The sequence below is a fragment of the Theobroma cacao genome, chromosome 7 (genome assembly GCF_000208745.1).
Source record: "Theobroma cacao cultivar B97-61/B2 chromosome 7, Criollo_cocoa_genome_V2, whole genome shotgun sequence".
Lineage (NCBI taxonomy): Eukaryota > Viridiplantae > Streptophyta > Magnoliopsida > Malvales > Malvaceae > Theobroma > Theobroma cacao.
Window position 1 is genome coordinate 7,379,710 of NC_030856.1, and position 23,235 is coordinate 7,402,944.

Consider the following 23,235-nt stretch of genomic DNA (forward strand, 5'->3'; position numbering starts at 1 on the left):
AACTTCTCTGCATGATTCTTTTTTTTTTTTTTGCAATGAAAGCAAGGTGGAAATGACTTCTTACTTTTCCCATGTCTCTTCTCATCTAACTTTTTTTCCTTTATCCTTTCTGTCAATTTCATTCTTCTAAGAATTACTACTACCAAGTTTTACACTTTTTGATTACACTACCAAGGCATTCTCAATAAGACCTTTTTGCCTAAAGGCTCTCCTCTGCTCTAAGCCTTTTAGTGCATTTACCAATTCCTTAAAGGTCATCTGACTAATGTCCCTACAGTCATATAATGATGAGATTTTAGACTCATACTTCTTTGGTAATCCTATCAGCATCTTACACTCTAATCTTTCCTCATCCATCTCTTTCCCAAGCAACCTACACAGGTTTACAATCCCTATCATCTTCCTAGAAAATTCCCTAATAGTTTCATTATCATCCATTGACAGCATCTCAAATTGCCAAGACAAATTTAAGGCCTGGATTTTTCTAGTTTTATCGCTACTACGAAATTTCTCTTTTAAATGATCCCAAACATCTTTTGGGTTATCTCAATTCATTATCCTAGAAAATATTTCATCAGAAACTGTCGATTGTAAATAAGAAAGTGCCTTATATCTTTTTTCCTTGTCTTCTTCAAATTGCCTTATCTGAGCTAGAGTTGGGTTGGCATGCCTTTAAATAGCTTCTGCTCCGGTCTCCACCACTTTTCAGAGAGAAAAAGCTTTGAGATAAGACTACATTTTCACTGACCAAAAAACATAATTTTCTTCAATAAAGACTAGAGGAGTAGTAGTGCTAAACCTTGAGGTAACCATGAATCAAAACCTTAAAATAAAGCTGGAAACTAAACATGAGTGGAAAAAACAAAAGGAAAACCGGCCCCTTAAGACACTTTTTGCTATGACATCATGTAAAAACTTTGATTAAGCTCAATTAATAAGCATAAGAATGAAGAATAGAGGAGCTGAAAGAAGAAAATTGGGATAAAGAAAATTGGAGATCAAAACTCTATAAACAAACCAAGCCGAAAAACTCGACATTGGGGAAATGAAACTTAAAAGAGAAAATAGCTAAGCACAGGAATCCAGACAAGGATTCCTGTGCACTACAATGGCCTTCAACGACTAAGAGAAAAGTAAAGCAAAGAAATAAAATGTGGCTTTTCAGCCTTACTTTCAGTCAAATAAAACGACACTAACAAGAGGCGTTTAAGCCATCAAATCTAAAGTCCAAAACGACAGCTTACTAAGTGTTTCATTAAACTATGAATCATAACGACACCGTTTAGAACTTTCTTCTTCCCTTCAACGGTCAGTTGACCTTGGTGCCCTGATACTTCTTTAAATTCACCATTTAAAATCATTGGATTCTCAACAAATCTTCCATTGAAGTCCTTTGAACATTGTACAAAGTCATCAAACCCTTGAAACTTTTAAGATATGTTGTTGGCAGAAGCCCAAAGAACTCATTGTTGGAGAGGTCTAAGATTCGCAGAGCTGAGAAGTGCGATTCATTTTCTGAAGGGTTTATTTGACCATGGAAATAGTTGGAGCGCAAGACAAGAACTTGTAGCTGAGGAAGAGTTCCCAACCAGTAGGGAAAGGTATCATTCATCTTGTTGTTTCCAAGATTTAACACTTCCAAATCATGACAGTTCACCAAGGATTTAGGAAATGGCCCGCCAAAATCATTGTTGTTGAGGTTAAGCATCGGTAATTTGTTGTTGGCAACAAACGAATTAGGGATATTTCCATGAAATTTATTCGTGTGCAAATCCAGGACATTAAGATTAGACCTGATATCTCCCAAGACCAGACATTCTAGAATAGCTCGACTCAAGTTGTTATTAAACAAGTCAAGAACTGAAATTGACATCAAATTGCATATTGCAGATGGAATTTCTCCAATCAATTTCTTTTTGAGATTAAGAAAATTACCAGCCTTAAATGTTGCTGTTTGAAAGGTCTAATTATTCCAAACTCTCTTGAATTATCAAAAAATTTGAAAATTCAGTTACATTGCAAGAAGACAACGATAAAAACTAAGATTAGGCAAGACAAATCTAGCGTTGCTATTATTGCTCAGGGATAGTGGAATGTTATGTGAAAGAACAAGTGAATCAAGGCTTTGAAGCTTTAAAAACATAGTTGCCTCGATGACACGGATTTTATTGTAAGAAAGGTTTAGATAGATCAAACCTTCGAGATTTCTTACAAAATTCGGAAATTCACTTATGTTGCAAGAAGATAATTCTAATTTGGGCAAGGAGTTATACGCATTGCTTCCACTGGTCAATGACAGTAAAGCATTATTTGAGACAGATAGAGCCCAAAGATACTTAAGCTTTGATAGTTTATCGAATTTAAAAATGCCATCCAACTTATTTGAGGAAAGATCAAGATGGGTAATGTTCACAAGTTTGAAAATAGAGCTTGGAATTGGACCATTCATCTCATTATTCTGCAGGGAAACAATCTCCAAGGAAGCAACCTTCTCAAATGGGTCAATAGGACCAATTAGGTTGTTATAACTGAGATCCAAATCAACCAAAGTTGGAAGAGTAAACAACCAATTTGGTACTCTACCATAGAGAAAGTTATGGTCCAAGTGTAGTCTCAATAGTATTATTAGTTTTTGTTTAATATATTATTAGATTTTATAATCTATTTTTAAAAAATTAAAAAAAAAATTATTATGCTATTTTTATAAACTTTTTAATTTTATAACATTAATGAATTTTGAACAATTAATTTATAATTTATGATTCAATAAAGTTTTTAAAATATATAAAAAATAATAAGCAAAGAAAAACATATTTAAATTTTTAATATTATAAATCTCAGTATGTACATATTTAATATTATTAATATATTTCCTATAAAGGATTAATAAAATTTTAAATAAAAAAAGTTAAAAAAAAATCAGCCNAATGAATTTTGAACAATTAATTTATAATTTATGATTCAATAAAGTTTTTAAAATATATAAAAAATAATAAGCAAAGAAAAACATATTTAAATTTTTAATATTATAAATCTCAGTATGTACATATTTAATATTATTAATATATTTCCTATAAAGGATTAATAAAATTTTAAATAAAAAATTAAAAAAAATAGTAATACCGATAGAATTCTCCAACAGAATATTCTGTTGGAAAATTTTCGTTGGTAATGGCTTATTCCAATGAAAAATTTCATTGGAAAATTTAGCAAGCTTTAAATTTTTCTTGGCCCCTTAAACTTTTTGACGGATTTCCAATGGAAAGTTTGACAGAAGTAAATTTTTTTGGCACCCAACAAATTATTTTTTATTGAAAAATTTCAACAAAAATCCATTGGAAAGTTTGGCAGGAGTTTTTTTTTTTTTTGCTCCAAAAAAAATTTCGTCGGATTTCCAACAGAATATTTCTATTGAAAATCCATTGAAAATATGTTAGAAAAAATGCAAATAAATTTCTATTAGAAATATATTGGAAATTTTCAACGGAAATTTTTCGTCGGAAAAAATCAGTTTTCTTGTAGTTTAGCAATGAATTTCTCCATTGAGAAAAAGAAACATAATATTTTGAATTTCCTCGGTGATTAAAGGTCATTTTGAAGGCTTTTCACTATTATGGTCACATGTTTCAGCAGTTCTTGTGTCATTTGCTTGGTTGTTAAATTCAGAACAAAATGATCCACAATGCTTTTACTCAATTTTAAAAATACAAATTGATTGATTGATGGTATTAATGCATTTTATAATTTATTTTTTACATTAATTTTAAATTGAAAATATTTTATCAATAATAAATATAAAAAATAATTTATATTTGATGCACCAACAGTATATTAGTTAACCACAAAATGACACATCATCACTAAGTTAAAATTCATTAAGCCCTTAAAAATAAATGTAAATAATTTATAACATTTAATTGTATAAAAACTGAAATAAGTTTTCTTGCTCTTGGAACTCTATCTTGACATTAAAAAAAAAAAAAACTCTCTCTCACTGATTCTTTCATTTTGAATTTAGATTCAAGAAATAGTAATACATGAACAACAGAGTTGTTAGAGCTCTGAACAAATGCCCATGGACTACAAGTACAAGACCGTAACTGCTCATTCCATCATCAAGAGAGTTCTTGAGATTGTGTTGTATCCTGCAAAGCAAATATTGCAGGCGGTTTCCAAGTTTCAAACCTTAGCTTTCTCCTTCTCTTTATCCCTCCACGTTCTGTTGTGCTTCCATTGTCACTGATTTCTTTCAAGTGATGATATGCTTTTAACTAAACCAAGATACTTGGTAATTCTGATATGTCGCATCCCCTTGATAACTGAATCCACTTCATGTGGTAAGTGCATCATGACTCAGGTTAGAAGGATGCATTGACTAGCAAATTGGTTTATGGTCATGTGTTCGGAATTCCAATCACTGTTGTTTTGTATTGTTATTTGTCAAATCTGGATTGTTTTTGAGAGAATCATTAAGAAAGTTAGAGAAAAACTTATTAAACTTTTAATATAATTAAATGCTATAAATTATTGATATTTATTCTTAAGGACCTAATAAGTTTTAATTTTATTTATTAATGATGTATCATTTTGTGGTTTACTAATAGTGTATAGCTTGCATAATGTGCATCAAATAAAAACCCCAGAAAAAAATACAAAAATAAAAAATTGGATAAAAAGGGAGAAAATCATGTTTGGTGTATTACAATTTGAAGTGAATTAAATTTACCCTCTGAAATTTTAAATGTAACACTTACCTATCTTATGATTTTTCACATCACTTAGTTTTTCTACCTTCATTGCCATTCATCATAGCTATCATATTTTCGATCACCCTGATTGGTAATGTACCACTAAAGTCATTGGTGGAGATGTCACAAATTCTCAAGCTGGAGAAGGAGTGCTCAATCCTGAAATTGCTTGTGAAGCAATGGAGGGAATTAGACCTTAAAACAACAACTTGTAATTCTTTTAGCATTTCTTGCCAAGCAGGGTATGTATCATTTAGCTTGTTGTTGCCAAGATCCAAAAGCTTCCAAGTTCCTACATTTCGTGGAAGACTCTGGCAGTGGCCCTTCCAATTAATTACCATTCAAGTTGGGATCCCCTAATTCACAGCCTTCGGGAAATGTTGGGAGGAATGCTGCAATAAAGCCTATTCATTCGTAAATTCAACACTCTGAGGCTTTTGCTTAAATTTCTAAAACATTGTGGAATGGTTCCATTGAAATGGTTATGAGAAAAATCGAGAACCTGTAGATTACTTATACTGCATGGCAAAGAAGATATTTTTGCACTAAAACTATCGTTTGAGACTGCCAAAAAATTAATCGAGCGTGGAATTGAAAGGGCTCCCTGAATTTTTATTATTTTCTCATATTTAATTACTCTTAGATTGTGAAGTTCTTTCTGATTAAACTAATTTTTTCAGAATCTCTTAAATCATAAAGAAGAAGGCCTTGAATAATTTTGTCCAGTCTCTAGATCACTCCTGACCTTAGTACCAATGGTTCTAAAGTCAAAGTATATACACAGAAAATTTTGATTTTTCTCTCCTGGTTTGCATTGTTCTATTTGCTTTGCCTTTACCTAACACATGCATGGAATTGCCTGTGTTAGAACAAGCAAAATTCTCAAGCATGACCTATTTTGTGGAAATTCGGCTTTATGTTTAAAGAAATTCTATTTTTACATTCATCTTCTATGATTTACTTGCTTACAAGTTCTTTCTTTGGATAACTTGCTGAAAGAATTCAACTTTAAATTGGAATCTTATAACTTCAGTAACACGCTTACAGGTTCTTTCTTTGGATAAGCGAGTAATTTCATTCATCAAAGTACATAAACATGTTACAAGTTCACAGGTGACAGTACCCTCAGGAATCAAGACAGTCAAAACAAACAAGGAGAAAACTGCTAAAGAATCCAAGCCCTGAGAAAAAAAAAAAAAAAAATAGTTATTCCTCAAAAATTTCTTCAACAAACCTCCAAAGAGCAGCATCTGTCTTCATAGATTCTTCTTCTTCAATGATATCTCTTCAATCTCCTCAGAATTTTGTAGCCTAGTTTTTGAACCATCCTAACAAGCCATTCTGGTTTTCTAATCGTCAACATGATATATCCTGCAGATAATCCAAGCACCAACCCGCATCCATAGCCCATCATTACAAATTTCCAATTCAATGGACAAGGAAAAATTCCTTCCTCATGAAAAACAGATTCCGGTGGTTCTTGTTCCTCATCCTTGCCACACCTCTTTGACACTGGAAATCCGCACAATCCCAAGTTGCCACCATAGTAATCATTCAGAAAGGTATTGAATTGATTTCCCTGAGGTATATGTCCAACAAGCTGGTTCTGTGACAGGTTTAACACTTCAAGAAATATCAAACCAATCAACTGCATAGGAATCTCCCCGACAAGCTTGTTGGAAGAGAGATCCAGTGACTCAAGCGCTGCTAGATTCCCCAATGAGGAAGGAATATGACCTGTTAGGCTGTTATGGGAAAAATTGAGCACTTGGAGAGAAATGAGGTCTCCAACTATTTCTGGAATTTTTCCTAGGAATTTGTTGCTTGACATATCAATGGTTGTAAAAAGAGTTAGAATTCTCTTGAGTTCCACGTCCAAATTTTTCACTCTGACACGCACTGAAAAATTGTAATAAAGATTAAAATCTTCCATGGATTTCGTTTGAACATTGGACAAATTCATCATACCCTCGAAACTTTTAAAATATGTTGTTGGTAGAAAACCAGAGAACTCGTTGTTGGAGAGGTCTAAGATTCGCAGAGCTGAGAAGTGCGATTCATTCTCTGAAGGCCTGATTTGACCATGGAAATAGTTGGAGCGCAAGACAAGAACTTGTAGCTGAGGAAGAGTTCCCAACCAGTGGGGAAAGGTATCATTTATCTTGTTGTTTCCAAGATTTAACACTTGCAAATCACGACAGTTCTCCAAGGATTTAGGAAATGGCCCATCAAAATCATTGTTGTTGAGGTTAAGTATCTGTAAGTTGTTTCCTACAACAAACGAATCAGGGAGTTTCCATCAATGGTTGTAAAAAGAGTTAGAATTCTCTCAAGTTCAATGTCAAAACCTTTCACTGTGACACGCACGGAAAAAATGGTAATAAAGATTAAAATCTTCCATAGATTTCCTTAGAACATTGGACAAATTCATCATACCCCTAAAATTTTTAAAATATGTTGTTGGTAAAAAACCAGAGAACTCATTGTGGGAGAGGTCTAAGATTCCCAGAGCTGGGAAGTGCGATTCATTCTCTGAAGGCCTGATTTGACCATGGAAATAGTTGGAGCGCAAGACAAGAACTTCTAGCCGAGGAAGAGTTCCCAACCAGTGGGGAAAGGTATCATTTATCTTGTTGTTTCCAAGATTTAACACTTGCAAATCATGACAGTTCTCCAGTGATTTAGGAAGTGGCCAGTCAAAATCATTGTTGTTGAGGTTAAGTATCTGTAATTTGTTTCCTACAACAAACGAATCAGGGATGTTTCCATGAAATTTATTCGTGTGCAAATCTAGGACTGTAAGATTAGGGATCTTACCTCTCGAGATCAGACAATCTGGAATAGCTCCACTCAACTTGTTATTGGACAAGTCAAGAATTGAAATTGACATCAAATTACATATGGAAGAAGGAATTTCTCCAATCAAGTTATTTTTTGAGGTTAAGAAAACTTCCAGGGAAGAATTGGAAGAGAAACTAGATAATGAGCAATCAACTTTAAAGTTCAAGGACAAGAGGAGGAAAGAAAGGACCAAATACCATTGTATGAACCCTTTCATTTTTCTTTTCTCAGAAATGATGAAAGAAGCAAAATGGAAAGCTGAATGTGAAGGCTGAGAGAGATAAGAGTGGAGCCATATTTATACACATGATTTCAAGCAAACAACCACCAGTCATGTTCAGACATTCAAACAACCAATTTTTTTTTGGGAAGTCAAACAACCATTTTTATTATTGATATTTTTTAAAAGAAAATTATTTCATACATTGTTAATTTGTAAATTTCATCAACTAAATTAATTAGATTGTCACATACTTCAATATTAAAATATATTTAAAAAATTAATAATTTAATACAATACATAAAAAATATGTAACAATATTTTAACTTTAAGTTAGAAACATGGGGACTATTGTTTTTTTGGTAACCCCCACTGGTTCAATTCAAGTAACCAAAAAACTTATCTCTCGTAATTATTAATATCATAAATATTGTTTACGATATTTTATTGTAGCCTTAGAATTCAAGCCATCAAAGAATCAGCGAAGAGTGCAATAAACTTTTTGTCAGATATGAAGTTTTTTAAAAACTTCTTATGCCATTAATCAGATATTAATTTAAAAACAAAATGATCTTGATAAGCTCAACTAGAAAGTCCATAGTGCTTTCCAAATTAGAAGCCATCGTCTACCTCCTCAAGCATACTCAACATGCCAACCCCACATATCGTGAAACATGCTGTCCTTCGGACATATTTTAAGCTTTAAAATAGATACAAATTTGGCACCTTCATTGCACTTTGATTCAAACTGATAGGTTTGTTTACGATGTCAGTGACAAACTTATATGTATATTCTCAAAGCTTCATGAATTTGATTATTAAAGAAAAAAAAGATGATCATGATCCAATATCTCAATTTTATGAAATCTAATTTTGAAGAAAGAAATTTCAAACCCAGTTCTTTATTTGTTATCTTCGTCGAATACTTACCCAAGTGCAAAGGCTTATCGTTAGTATTCACATCTTCCTAGTCAAATAGTTCAATTCAAGTCCTCTCTTTTCTCACATCCAAGGGAAAATCAAAGAGAATTTCCGTAGTTTTAACGGAAAAGAAAAGAACAGGAAAGAACAAAGTCAAGTCTTTTTGCAGTGCCTTCCTTCCGTGTTAAATTATAGTGTAATTTACAATTGAGACCTCCATTGCTACAAAATTTATAGTATAATTTAACATGTAAGTGTTCAACTAGTCAAAAAGCAAATGAATAATATATCCATGAACATCATGCTTTCATAGGAAAACATTATAGTCATGATTCTTGTGAAGGCACCGTGTTGACTTGGGAAGAAGTTAGAATTTGTAGCATTCTGTCCGCATCATGGAATTAAATCTGGGGTCATTGCATGGATAATACACAGCAAGAATTCCATTTCTCTCATTTCGGTTGCTTCAGATTTCACTTCTCTAAAAAAATCTCATCATTTTTTTATAATTCCCAATGTCACATGCAAGTCAATCTAAATTAGCAGAGGTTGAAAATATTGTTGCATTATATATGGCTGGAATCTAAATTAGAAATGTCAAATCTACCAATTCCCGAGGTATCTTGCCAATAAGCTTGTTCAATGAGAAATCTAACCATTCAAGATTGGTCAAGTTTCCAATGGATGGTGGAATATGACCAAAGAAGTTGTTATGAGAAAGATTAAACACTATGAGTGAATTAAGCTTTCCTATAACTTCTGGAATCACGCCCTGGAAGTAGTTATTGGAGAGATCAATGCTTGTGAATATGGTTAAAACTTTCACCAATTCAACCTCTTGTCCTTTTATTGTCAGAACTACCGAATAATCATATGACGACTTCCTTCCACATATTTTGAAGAACTTCTGCTGTCAGTGAGATTCGTCATAGCTTTTAGATTTTCAATGTAACAAGTGGGAAAAGGACCAACAAAATCATTGTTAGAGAGGTCTAAGACTCGTAGCTTGGGGAAAAGTAGTCTTGCTCTGGAATTATTTGCAACACCATGGAATTTATTTGAACTCGAACCAAGCACTTGCAGCATTGGAAGAGTTTCCAACCAATTGGGAAATGTACCCGTGAACTTGTTCTTGCCAAGGTCTAGAACCTAAAGGTTCCTACAATTGGCCAAAGATCTTGGTAACAACCCTTCCATTTGGTTCCCATGGAAGTTTAGATTCTCTAAGCTACAGGGTTCCACAATTGATTTGGGGATGGTTCCATGAAAATTATTTGCCCTCAGATCCTACGCTAAACGATTTTTACTAAAGTTAAGAAGACAACTAGAAATCTTGCCACTCAAGTTGTTATGTGATACATCAATAATTTTCAGGGAACTGACCATGCAAATGAAAGAAGGAATCTCCCCCGTCATGTAATTGTTCGCGATGGAAAAGAAAGATATCTGAACGGGTGGAATTGGAAGCACTCCTTGAAACAGGTTAGATTGGAGGTAGAGAATTACAGCATTCCTCCATGTTAATTGCAAATGACCTGTTAGAAAATTATGATCAAGGTATAAATGTAACAAAGATTCCTTCCCCACATTCCACATCCATTTGGGAATCTTGCCTTGAATTCTATTTTTGGAAAGGTCTAAAAACTTCAACGCTTTTGAACCTCTCAAGAAATTGGGGAATTCACTCAAGTTACAAGACGACAATGACAAGGACTGGAGTTTGGTCCATGTGTAGTCGACATGATTCTCTGAGCTCAATGACAGACTATTAAGAGAAAGATCGAGTGATTCAAGATTTTGGAGCTGGGAAAACATGTCTAACTCAACAATGCCACTAAAGTTATTTAATGATAGATCAAGCACGGTGAGGTTTACAAGTTGAAAGATTGAGCTTGGAATATGACCCTGCAACGTGTTATTTTTTAAATAGATTATGGACAAAGATTTTGACCGGAATTCGCTAATATGACCGGTGAGTCTATTATTGGCAAGAGACAATAACTGTAATGAAGGTAACTTAAACACCCAAGGTGGTATAGTTGCATTAAGTAAGTTAGAAGGCAAGAATAAAGTTACTAATTTTGAAAACCCATTTGCATAATGAGGAATAGTGCCCTCTAGTTCATTGTATGACAATTCTAAATGTTGAAGCTATGTGAGGTTTGCAAGTGATGCTGGGATCCATCCACTAAACTTATTATCCGAGAGCTCTAAGGAAACAATTTGTGAAAAGTTTACAAGTGATACCGGGATTGACCCATTCAAGTCACAATTAGCAACATTTAAAGATTTCAATGACTTCAAACCCCTGATTGAATCAGACAATTCTCCAACAAGAATAGTCTGTTTAAGCCTAAGACTTCAAGGGTATTAGTCCCATTGGACTTTGGAAGATAAACCAGAAGATCAGGGTTGTTACCTAATTTGAGCAACTTCAGATTTGGAAATTGAAAAATTATGTCCGAAATTGTCCCATTTAATCCACAATCATCCAGACTAAGAGATGTCAAAGAGGAAGAAAGGTTCACTAAGTGAACAGGGTCAACTGAACACATGTCTATTCCAGGAAGGAAAAGTTCTTTTACCTCGCTAAAGTTCTTAGCTAACCTTTTCAGAGTTGTTGTTTCAAGCTTCAGTGCATGAAACGGCTCTTGTTCACCGACACCAGGCAGACTGAACCTAGACAGATCAAGTGAAACTAGCTTGGAAAGATGTGAGATTTCGGATGGAACTTGGCCTGAAAAAAATGAAGTAGAGAGGTTAAGATGTGTTAAATTTGGGAACTGACCAAACCTAGCTGAAATCTTGGATTGCCCGAAATTGTTAAATGCGAGATTGAGCCTCTTCAAGTGTTGAAGGAGGAAAAGAGTGCTGTTGGAAGGAATGGTACCATAAAGCCAACTGCAACTAAGATCAAGGCCAATCACATGACCTGTAACGCCATCGCAAGTGACTTCATCCCATAAACAGAAATCTGAATCTTCCTTCCATGAGTCTGTCTTAGGAAAAGAATACGTAGGACTGCCATAATTTGAATTGCAAAGTAACGAAGCAGTATGATCAATAAAGAGGGTCTGCTTGAAGAGAAGCAAAGCCTGACCCTCATTGTGAGACCATGATGGCCTTTGCTTTGAAGAAGTAAAACAAGACGAAATGTAAGCTTGAGAATACAAGTAAAAAAAGAGGAATGAGATGAATTGATAACTCCCAAGAAAACACCTCATTTTTCCCTACGTCAAAGTTCCTATAAACTCTTGATTTGGTTGATGAGGAGACGCACAGAAGTATTTATAAACTCAGTAGCAAGAGCAATTCTTAATTTTCTGTTTTCTCAATCATATTTTCCGCTGAAGAGTGACGGATGAGCTAACACACGCAGAAGACTAACAACAGATTCTACATTATTACAATAGGGAAGACTCAAATGAGAAATGATGTCAAGTTATGAAATCCTGAAATAATGGGGGAGGTAGCAACACAGATTTTCTCGGAAGATTCAAATTTCAATTCCCTCTTTTCACATTACAATTCCCTTTCAGGTTGGATTTGGTTTGGTCACCTCTAAGAAAGCTTGAATTGCTGCATATGGAAAGCAAGCATGAAAGGGTTTTTCTCGTCAAGTAATCTACAATTATTCCAACTTCCATGTTTAAATCTTATAGGCTTGTTCAAATTTAAGTACAAAGCTTATTTTTCTTTCGATGAGTATAAAATCCAATTTATTAATTTGGCTCAAGGTCAATCAGTTAATTGGGTTTAAAGCCTCCAATGCTAATTGGGTTAAATGGGTCAGTTGCATCTCGACTTGACAAGTCCACATTAAAAAACGAAAATAAATACATAAAAAATTAAAACATAATAAAATGCAAAAAATAAAAAACGCTAATAAAAACATAATGAAAAAAACAAAAAAGAGAGAAAAATGGCAGTTGTTATACCAAATAAGAAATGAAAATGAATGAAAGGTTTAAAATTGCACCCCTTCTTATAAGATATCAATTCATAAAAATTTTCAAGAAAATGAGAATTAATGTTAAATCTAAAAAAAAGTTCTCAATATTTAAGCAATAATAGTAAAAGAAAGTTAAAATAATTAAATATGAAATTAAAAATAATTTGTCAAAGGTTAAAATAGAATAACACATGATTTACCAATATTGTTCTTTAAACAAGTGTCGGTAATACTTTCATTATACGTAATTGTATTGTCCAATTCTAAAACTATTTCGTAAATCGGATTTTATTTTTTAAATAAACTTAAATCAAGTTTAAAATCTCATTAGAAAAAATAAATTCAAATAAGTGGTCAATTACACTTAAATAAAAATAATTAATAGTGAATCTTTTTTACCTAAAGCGATCGGTGCCTAGACTCATACAATGCAATTTATATCTATCACAGTAAAATCAACACAAAGGACAAATTGGTCAGCCACTATTCAATTAAATAATTCTGAAATTTCCAGGAGACAATGACTAATCTAACAAGTGGTAAATTGAGTTGCCCTTAAACCCACTTGAAAGTGGGAAGCCCAATCCCAAGTCTTGCAACAATTTCATCTTCAAACACAAATGATGGAATTCTGGCATAACTCATACAAATAAAAGAAAAAATCAATTAACCTGGGGAAATCTTCTCGATGGTAAAAAATGGGTCATTTATTTGTTCTAATTGCAGGTTCAGTACATTCTTCAAATTAAAAATCTCCATTTGTCATGCAACCCAATGTTAATGGTATTCTTTATTTTCCATAAAATTTAAACTTATCACTCTATTTAAATTAATCACTCATTGTTCAATAAGTGTAATTTTATCGTATACTACCATATAATACTTTTTAATTTGATTTATATATGATAAAAAATTAAAATATTTTTCAGATTATTCTTTTTTTTCCTCTCGAAATATTTTTTTAATGGTTAACTTTTGATCTTTTTTTTTTAACTAAATTAAAATGTAAAACTGATAAAATTATACTCTTTTAAAAACAAATGAAAATTTTGATTTTTCTCTCCTGGTTTGCATTTTTTCTATCTGCTTTCCTTCTACTTAACACAAGCATGGAATTGCCTGTGTTGTAACAAGCAGAATTCTCAAGCATGACCTGGTTTGTGGAAATTCAACTCTATGTTTAAGAAACTCTATTTTTACATTCATCATCTATGATTAACATGCTTACAAGTTCTTTCTTGTATAAGCGAGTAATTTCATTCATCAAAGTATATGAACATCCTTCAAGTACAACAAAGCTGTTCACAGAGGACAGTACCTTTAGGAAACAAGAAAGTCAAAACAAACAGGGAGAAAACTGCTAAAACAACCCAAGCATGAGAACAAAAGACACTTATTATACAAAAATGTATTCAAGAAATCTCCAGAGAGCATCATCTGTCTTCACAGAGTTCTTCTTCTTCAATCATATCTCTTCAATCTCCTCAGAATTTTGTAGCCTACTCTTTGAACCATCCTAACAAGCCATTCTGGTTTTCCAATTGTCAATATGATATATCCTGCGGATAATCCAAGCACCAATCCACATCCATAACCCATCATTACAAATTTCCAGTCCGATGGAGAAGAAAAAATTCCTTCCTCGTGAAAAACAGATTCTGGTGGCTCTTGTGTGTCTTCCTTGCCACACGTCTTTGACACTGGAAATCCGCACAATCCCAAGTTGCCACCATAGGAATCATTCAGAAAGGTATTGAATTGATTTCCCTGAGGTATATGTCCAACAAGCTGGTTCTGTGACAGGTTTAACACTCCAAGAAATTTCAAACCAGTCAACTGCATAGGAATCTCCCCGATAAGCTTGTTGGAGGAGAGATCCAGTGACTCAAGCGCTGCTAGATTCCCCAATGAGGAAGGAATATGACCTGTCAGGTTGTTATGGGAAAAATTGAGGATTTGGAGAGAAGAGAGGCTTCCAACTATTTCTGGAATTTTTCCTTGGAATTTGTTGCTCGAAAAATCAACGGCTGTAAAAACAGTTAGAACTCTCTCAACTTCAATGTCCAGACCTTTCATTGTGACAAACATGGAAAAATGGTGATAACCATTAGGATTTTCCATATATTTCATGTCAACATTGGACAAATTCATCATACCCTTGAAGCTTTTAAAAAATGCAGTTGGCAAAAAACCAGAGAACTCATTGTGCGAGAGGTCTAAAATTCGTAGAACTGAGAAATTTGATTCAGCTTCTGAAAGGAGTATTTGACCATGGAAATAGTTGGAGCGTAAGATAATAACTTTTAGCTGAGTAAGAGTTCCTAACCAGTGGGGAAAGGTATCATTTATCCTGTTGTTTCCAAGATTTAACACTTCCAAATCATGACAGTTCACCAAGGATTTAGGAAATGGCCCATCAAAATCATTGTTCTGGAGATTAAGTGTCTGTAATTCATTTCCAGCCACAAATGAATCAGGGATATTTCCATGAAATTTATTCATGTGCAAATCCAGGATATAAAGACCAAGCATGGTTTCTCCCGAGCAAAGACATTCTGGAATAGTTCCACTCAAGTTGTTATTGGATAAGTCAAGAATTGAAATTGACATCAAATTGCATATGGCAGAAGGAATTTCTCCAGTCAATTTGTTTTTTGAGACTAAAAAAACTTTCGTGGAAGATGGTGGTACCAGAAGTGGTCCTTCTAGCAGGTTGGAACCAAGGTTAAGAATCACTATGTTCTGTGGGTAATATTCTAGACCCGTTAAAAAATTATTTGAAAGATCAAGATAATTCAATTTTTTTCCCCAAGTTGTTGTCTGTTTGGAAATTCGGCCTTCAATGGTGTTGTTTGAAAGGTCTAGTCGTAGCAAACTCTCTTGAGTTGTCAAAAAATTTGAAAGTTCAGTTATATTGCAAGAAGACAACGACAAAAAACTAAGATTAGGCAAGACAAGACTAACATTGCTATTATCGCTCAGGGATAGTGGAAAGTTATGTGAAAGATAAAGAAATTCAAGGCGTTTAAACTTTAAAAACATAGTTGCCTCGATGACATGGATTTTATTGTAAGAAAGGTCTAGATAGACTAAGCCTTCTAGATTTCTTACAAAATCCGGAAATTCACTTATGTTGCAGGAAGATAATTCTAACCACCCAAAATTGGGCAAGGAATAATTCGCATTGCTTCCACTGGTCAATGACAGTAAAGCATTATTTGAGAGAGATAGTACCTGAAGCTTGTTAAGCTTTGAGAGTTTGTCCAATTCGAAGATGCCATTCAACTTATTTGAGGAAAGATTAAGATGGATGAGGTTCACAAGTTTGAAAACAGAGCTTGGAATTGGACCATGTATCTCATTATTCTGCAGCTTAACAATCTCCAAAGGAGCAACCTTCTCAAATGGGTCAATAGGGCCAGTTAGCCCGTTATAACTGAGATCCAAATCAACCAAGGTTGGAAGAGTAAACAACCAATTTGGCACTCTACCAGACAGAAAGTTATGGTCCAAGTGAAGTCTCAATAGTCGTGAAAGCCCACTTACGTGATAGGGAAGGGGACCCATCAACCTGTTTGTTGAAAAGGACATAATTTCAATTTTTGTGAGGTTGAATGCTGAAAATGGAAAAAGACCACTAAGATCGTTATTATCTAAGGACAAGTGAAAAAGTTTGGTGAGGTTCCCAAAACCATCTGAAATCTGTCCTACCAAACTATTATAGGAAAGGTCTAAATATGTGAGCTGCATGAAGTTAGCAAATGAAAATAAAAGTTGGCCAGTAATTAAGTTCCGTCGCAGGTCTAAATAGTTTAGTCTAGTGAGGTTGCCAAGAGATGCAGGAATTGACCCACTTAATTGGCAGAAAGAAAGATCCAATACCTGGAGAGACCTAAGATTGCCAATTGAATCAGGTACTTCTGCCAGAGAAGATGAATATGAGACTCGTAGCAACTTGAGAGGACCACTCCAATTAGTCTTTGGGAAGTTGATTTCCAGGATATCATCATTACTAAATAAACTGAACTTCTGGAGGTATGGCAGGCGCAAAACATCTTCAGGGAATTTCCCCCGCAGCCCATTACTCTCAAGAACAAGAGTCCTTATGAAAGAAGACATATTAAGGAAAGAACTAGGTGCAACTAAAGACATATCGATAGCAGAGAGATCAAGGTCTCTTAGTTGTGTCAAGTTTCCCAAGAGTTTTTCAAAAACATGCCCCTCAAAGATTAAAGGATTTCCGGATATATCAAGAGATAAAAGTTTAGAAAGCTGAGAGATTTCAAGTGGGATTGTACCTGTAAATCCTGAGGAACTGATATTTAGATGGGTTAAATTAGTAAACTGACCAAACTCAAATGCCATGCGGGACGGGCCGAAATAATTTTCAGCAAGGTTAAGCTTGTGGAGATGGTGGAGAAGGAAGAGGCTGCTATTAGAGGGGATACTGCCTCGAAGGCAGCTGCAACTAAGATCAAGGCCAATCACGTTACCTGTTTCAGAATCACAGTTCACCCCATCCCAGAAGCAGCAATTTGTACCCACTTTCCAGGAGATTGTCTTCCTCTTATATTTATCGCACGATAAGGAAACAGAGCAATCGATGGAAAGGGAATTCTTGAATTGGATTAAGCCAAAGCTCTGGTCATAAGAACACAACTTAAATGGAGTAGAAGAATTGAAAGAGAAACTAGATAATGAGCAATCAACTTGAAAGTTCAAGGACAAAAGGAGGAAACAGAGGACAAAATACCACTGTATTAACCTTTTCATTTTTTTTTTTTCTCTCAGAGATGACGAAAGTAGAAAAAGGACAAGCTGAATGTGAAGGTTGAGAGGGAAGCCTGGAGACCATATTTATTGATTTATGATTTCAAGCAAACAATCACTCATCATGTTCACACGTTCAAGCAACTGTTTTCCTTATTGATATTTTTCAAAAGAAACTCATTTCATACATTGTCTAGATTTCATCAATTAAATTAATTAGATTGTCACATAATTCATTAAAATATATGTTAAAAAATTAATAATTTAATATGCCGGTCTTCAAAACTCAGAAGACCAAGACTTCGGCCTACCACGTTTCCACTCCGCGTGAGAGAAGGGCCCAAACCAACGACTAACAACATGACTTTAATATCTTCTCCTAAAAGGCGTAATAGTGAAGGCTGACTATTGAGGATGGAGTAGACAGGAATTGAACGGGTCATTGATGCTAATGCTCTTTCAAAGAGAATAGTATGGAGACTCTCTTTCATCTTCACCATAATACTGAATATCAATTTGGTGAAATCAATATATTATCCAGGGCAACAAGAGATTGAATTTTATAAGGCAATAAGGCATACAGGAGAAGCAACATTATCTGCAGCAAGCCAATAACCCCTCATATAGTTCAAATCAAATCCCTTTCTTATACCCTTTTGTAGATTGGGTAAAATCTTAAAACCTCTTCAAAACACTTCAAAAAAGGCACTTTAATCCCTTTTATTTTAAAATAATATTTTGCATCTTTGACTGTTAATATTAGACCAAATACTATATAAATATTTTTTGACATAAATATTCTCTTTTCAAAAAATCTGCTCATCATTCTCCCAAAAAATTTAATTAAAAAAATCTAAAAACTTTTGATTTGAAGGCTTAGAAATTTGAAGCTTAATCTACCTTGAAAACTATAAACATCTTTTGAGGTAAACTATATTACGGTCACACTCTTTATTCATCCAGTAGTTTAAGAATATTTTTCATTAAAAAGAATGTATTAAAGCAAATATTTTGTTCAATTATGGATATTTCAAAATTGATGGTATCGGGTTAAGAAATTAATTTTTTACTTGGGATTACTAATTTTATTGAAAAATTTTTGCTCAAAAATTGTTCTTTGAGGTTAGGGTTTAGAGTGACATAAAAAGATTTTGATTTAATTACTACATATAAAAAGTTTTACGGTTTTTTTTCTTTGTCAAATATTAAATTTTATAAAATATCAAAATGATACAAACTACAATATTCATAAATCCTGTTCTAGAATTTTATTAAGTCTTAAGTTTTTTTTTTGTCAAATATTGAATTTTATTAAATATTAAAATGAATAATTTATCAAGTTATTGAAAGGAAGATGAGCAGAATCTTTTAAGAGTACATTTGTATCCTATAATATTTATACAAAATTGGGTATAATTTTTTTTAATTGTTGACTAACGATTTTAACAATAAAGGGATCAAAAATATCATTTTGAAACAAAAAAAATCAAAATGTCCTTTCAAAATGTTTTAACGGGCTTTTTGAATTTTACCCTTTGGAGATCTTGTTTTCATTATGAGATACTTCATTGGTCAAAATTTTCTCTTTGGTTTGGTTATTAAATGGAACCAATTTTGCTTCTTTCTGTTACCAAAACACCCACAACCCTTTCACTCAATTTTAAAAATAAAAATTGGTTGATTGATGAAATTAATGTATTTGATAATTTTTTTCCCTCAAATTAATTTAAACTATAACGCTCCTGTTAAAAAATATATAGAAAATACAAAAATTAAAAATTGGATAAAAAGGGGGAAAAGGCCCAAAACCACTTTTATAGTTTTATTTATATACCAAAACAAAAGGCCTAATATGCCTTTGACGTTTTTCTTAAAGTAAATGACAAAATCCTTCAAGTGATCTTTGATGTCTTACAATTTGAAGTGAATCAAATTTGCAATTAAATTTGACTATTGTGATCCACTCATTCAACTGACCAAAAACATAATCAGGATTTCAAGAGTATTATTTCTCACAAGCACATTAGACAGCATCTGTAGAGTCCAATTACTTTGCTTCCGTAGCAAGCGGTGTTTTGCGTGAAGAAAATTATGGCGTACTCTTTGGGGCCGGGGTCTTTAAAGCTCGTAAGACCGAGACTTTTGCCTGCCACTTTTCCACCACTCCGCTGAAGGCGGGACTCAGACCAAGGACTTACAACATGACTCTGATATGTTCTCCTAAACAGCGTAGTAGTGAATGCTAACTATTGAGAATGGAGCAGACAAGAATTGGACAGGTCGTTGGCGCTAATACTCTTTGAAAGAGACTAACATGGAGATTCTCTTTCATCTTCACCATAATACTGAATATCAATTTGATAAAATCAATATGTTATCCAGGGCAACAAGAGATTGGATTTTATAGGACATTATAAGGCATACAGGAGAACCAAAGACAGTATAATACGCAAATGTAATCAACAAACCACCGAAGAGCAGCATCTGTCTTCGCAGAGTTTCTTCTTCCTCAATGATAACTCTTCAATCTCCTCAGAATTTTGTAGCCTAGTCCTTGAACCATCCTAACAAGCCATTCTGGTTTTCCAATTGTCAGCATGATATATCCTGTAGATAATCCAAGCACCAGTCCACATCCATAACCCATCATTACAAATTTCCAATCCAATGGACAAGGAAAAATTCCTTCCTCATGAAGAGCAGATTCCGGTGGTTCTTGTTCCTCATCCTTGCCACACCTCTTTGACACTGGAAATCCGCACAATCCCAAGTTGCCACCATAGGAATCATTCAGAAAGGTATTAAATTGATTTCCCTGAGGTATGAGTCCAACAAGCTGGTTCTGTGACAGGTTTAACACTTCAAGAAATTTCAAACCATTTAACTGCATAGGAATCTCCCCGACGAGCTTGTTGGTAGAGAGATCCAGTGACTCAAGTGCTGTTAGCTTCCCCACTGAGGAAGGAATATGACCTGTTAGGCTGTTATGGGAAAAATTGAGCACTTGGAGAGAAATGAGGTTTCCAACTATTTCTGGAATTTCTCCATGGAATTTGTTGCTTGACATATCAATGGTTGTAAAAAGAGTTAGAATTCTCTCAAGTACCAGGTCCATACCTTTCATTGTGACAAGCACGGAAAAATGGTAATAACGATTCAAATCTTCCATAGAAGTCCGTTGAACATTGGACAAAGTCATCATACCCCTGAAACTTTTAAAATATGTTGTTGGCAAAAGCCCAGAGAACTCATTGTGGGAGAGGTCTAAGATTCGCAGAGCTGAGAAGTGCGATTCATTTTCTGAAGGGCTTATTTGACCATGGAAATAGTTGGAGCGCAAGACAAGAACTTGCAGCTGAGGAAGAGTTCCCAACCAGTGGGGAAAGGTACCGTTTATCTTGTTGTTTCCAAGATTTAACACTTGCAAATCATGACAGTTCTCCAAGGATTTAGGAAACGGCCCATCAAAATCATTGTTGTTGAGGTTAAGTATCTGTAATTTGTTTCCTACAACGAACGAATCAGGGATGTTTCCATGAAATTTATTCATGTGCAAATCTAGGACCGTAAGATTAGGCATCTTACCTCTCGAGGCCAGACAATCTGGAATAGCTCCGCTCAACTCGTTATTGGACAAGTCAAGAACTGAAATTGATATCAAATTACATATGGAATAAGGAATTTCTCCAACCAACTTGTTTTTTGAGATTAAGAAAACTTCCATCGAAGAATTGGAAGAGAAATTAGATAATGAGCAATCAACTTTAAAGTTCAAGGACAAGAGGAGGAAACAAAGGACCAAATACCACTGTATTAACCCCTTCATTTTTTTTTCTCAGAAATGGTGAAAGAAGCAAAATAGAAAACTGAATGTGAAGGTTGAGAGAGATAAGAATGGAGACCGTATTTATACATATGATTTCAAGCAAACAACCACCAGTCATGTTCACACATTCAAACAACCATTTTTATTACTGATATAGACTACAACCCGTGCTTTGCATACAGACCTCTTTTTATTTGTTTTTTTCTTTCTCTTTCTACCTCTTTTTTTTTTTTTTCTTCTCTTTTTCCTATGCCTTTCACGTAGGTAAAGGAGGAAGCCCTAAGTATGTTATAAATTTTTTAAAAGAAAATTATTTCATATATTGTTAATTTGTAAATTTCATTAACTAAATTAATTAGATTGTCACATACTTCAATATTAGAATATATTTAAAAAATTAATAATTTAATATCATACATAAAAAAATATGTAACGATATTTTAACTTTAAGTTGGAAACATGGGATTGTAGTTCTTTTTTTTTCAACCCCCAATGATTCAAGTAACCAAAAAACTTATCGGGATATCAAGAGTATTATTTCATAAAACCAAGACTTTCACTTGTCATGTTTTTACCTTGGTATGAACGTGGGACTCAAACCAAAGGACTAACAACATGACTTTTATGTCTTCTTAAAAAGCATAAAATTGAAGGCTAATCTCTAAGAATGAAACAGGTAAGAATTGAACGTGAACGTATCATTGATATAAAATATAAAAATATTATATAATTATATTATTATATTATATCAATCTATCATATTTAAAGATAAAGCTCTTTTAATGGATCTAAAAAAATTTTTAAATTTATTTTATATTATATAAAATTTTTAATTTTTTTATAAATTCTTTTAATATCTTTTCTAAAATAACTTTTAATTTAATAATTAATGTAAATAAAAAATAACAAAATGATTCCATATGCTTGACTCAATTTAAAAGTTTTGTTTTATTTTTTTTCAATTTATATTTTAATTATTTATATTTACTTTTTTTCATTTCTATTATATTTATTCATATGTTTTAAATCTTTATAAATTTTCTTCCACAAATTTCAACGAACAATCAGTCATATTCTTTTTCCTTCTTTTTACTATGTCATATGTGAGTTTATCTTATACTTGCCATGTTTATATTTTTTCTATTATGTGAATTTTATTTTTATGATTTTAGTCTTTAAATATTAATAAATTATTATATAATTTTCAAATATAAGTTGCAATATTGTACTATTGTTTAAAATTTTATCAATATATCATTTTTTATTCAGAATAACCGATACGCTCTAACATGTATGTTTCATACTTTAAGTAACAAGGATATATATACAAATTAATAAAATTAAATGATCGTATTTCTTTCAATACAATTTATTTATTATATATATTTTTAATGACCCTCAAAATAATTTTTTATTTAATAATTATTTTTATTCCTCAAATTATTTGATAATATTACAGTCATTATGGTCAATATTTCACTAGTTAATCCCAACAAATAAAATATTCTAACATAATATGTTAAGCCTATCAAGTTTTAAAGAAAAAATAAATTGACTCTACTAACCTAAACCCATTAAATTTTAATAAAAATCTAAACATATCATAACATATTATATCTTAACAGTCCAACCCAATAGCTTATCATAACATATTATATTTCAATAGTTCAACTCAATAACTTAGTATGTTAATTAACAATTTAAGAGGTAAATAAAAAATAAAAAAAAAGAGCTTTTTTAAAAAGTTATTCATTTTGTATAAAACACACAAAGTAAAGAGACATTTGAATTTGAAAATTTGTTTTCTCTTCCACTTTTGGGCACAGAGAGTGAAAAAGACTCATTTCATAATTTCATTCCGTTTATATATATATAACGCCATTATTACTATTAATGTGTATTTTTTTATATATCCAATGTTTTATGAATTTTATTTAATCTTTTAGATGAGTGAAAA

The 23,235-nt window shown here is 33.0% G+C and overlaps 4 protein-coding genes across 6 annotated transcripts; all 4 read right to left on the minus strand.

Annotated features, from left to right (window-relative positions):
- LOC18594277 (receptor like protein 30) lies at positions 1,358-7,638 on the minus strand. Its single transcript, XM_018124301.1, has 6 exons — positions 7,221-7,638; positions 6,073-7,019; positions 5,718-5,929; positions 4,038-4,145; positions 2,197-2,528; positions 1,358-1,860 (listed from the first exon to the last, which is right to left on the minus strand). Exons 1-6 carry the CDS (start codon positions 7,636-7,638, stop codon positions 1,358-1,360), a joined length of 2,520 nt encoding a protein of 839 aa, XP_017979790.1.
- LOC108662759 (LRR receptor-like serine/threonine-protein kinase EFR) lies at positions 9,314-11,954 on the minus strand. The gene is made up of 3 exons (XM_018124302.1): positions 11,037-11,954; positions 10,114-10,635; positions 9,314-9,640 (listed from the first exon to the last, which is right to left on the minus strand). Exons 1-3 carry the CDS (start codon positions 11,952-11,954, stop codon positions 9,314-9,316), a joined length of 1,767 nt encoding a protein of 588 aa, XP_017979791.1.
- Positions 13,931-17,587, minus strand: LOC108662682 (receptor like protein 30-like). 3 transcript variants are annotated; one of them, XM_018124133.1, is made up of 3 exons: positions 16,565-17,587; positions 15,917-16,253; positions 13,931-14,709 (listed from the first exon to the last, which is right to left on the minus strand). In XM_018124133.1, exons 1-3 carry the CDS (start codon positions 16,762-16,764, stop codon positions 14,662-14,664), a joined length of 585 nt encoding a protein of 194 aa, XP_017979622.1. In that variant the 5' UTR covers positions 16,765-17,587; the 3' UTR covers positions 13,931-14,661. The 3 variants fall into 3 exon arrangements, with proteins under 3 accessions (XP_017979622.1, XP_017979621.1, XP_017979619.1); XM_018124132.1 differs by having other exon boundaries at positions 13,931-15,237; XM_018124130.1 differs by lacking the exon at positions 15,917-16,253 and having other exon boundaries at positions 17,176-17,587.
- LOC18594278 (receptor-like protein 12) lies at positions 19,344-21,361 on the minus strand. The gene is made up of 2 exons (XM_018124077.1): positions 21,038-21,361; positions 19,344-20,959 (listed from the first exon to the last, which is right to left on the minus strand). The coding sequence occupies exons 1-2, from the start codon at positions 21,276-21,278 to the stop codon at positions 19,962-19,964; spliced, it is 1,239 nt and encodes a 412-aa protein (XP_017979566.1). The 5' UTR covers positions 21,279-21,361; the 3' UTR covers positions 19,344-19,961.

Coding starts and splice junctions, on each gene's coding strand:
- LOC108662759 (XM_018124302.1), bottom strand. CDS start 11,954: ATGAGGTGTTTTCTTGGGAGTTATCAATTCATCTCATTCCTCTTTTTT. Junction 10,636..11,036: donor ATTGTCTGATTCAATCAGGG/GTTTGAAGTCAT, acceptor AACACGTTGCAG/GGTCATATTCCAAGCTCAAT. Junction 9,641..10,113: donor TTCCTTCTTTCATTTGCATG/GTCAGTTCCCTG, acceptor TCTCACTGACAG/CAGAAGTTCTTCAAAATATG.
- LOC108662682 (XM_018124130.1), bottom strand. CDS start 17,455: ATGAAAAGGTTAATACAGTGGTATTTTGTCCTCTGTTTCCTCCTTTTG. Junction 14,710..17,175: donor GAACTGTGATTCTGAAACAG/GTAACGTGATTG, acceptor CTGTTTTTACAG/CCGTTGATTTTTCGAGCAAC.
- LOC18594278 (XM_018124077.1), bottom strand. CDS start 21,278: ATGAAGGGGTTAATACAGTGGTATTTGGTCCTTTGTTTCCTCCTCTTG. Junction 20,960..21,037: donor AGATTGTCTGGCCTCGAGAG/GTAAGATGCCTA, acceptor CGTTCGTTGTAG/GAAACAAATTACAGATACTT.
- LOC18594277 (XM_018124301.1), bottom strand. CDS start 7,638: ATGTCAATTTCAATTCTTGACTTGTCCAATAACAAGTTGAGTGGAGCT. Junction 5,930..6,072: donor CAGAATGGCTTGTTAGGATG/GTTCAAAAACTA, acceptor TTTTTTTCTCAG/GGCTTGGATTCTTTAGCAGT. Junction 1,861..2,196: donor TTTTGTAAGAAATCTCGAAG/GTTTGATCTATC, acceptor TGTCAATTTCAG/TTCTTGACTTGTTTAATAAC.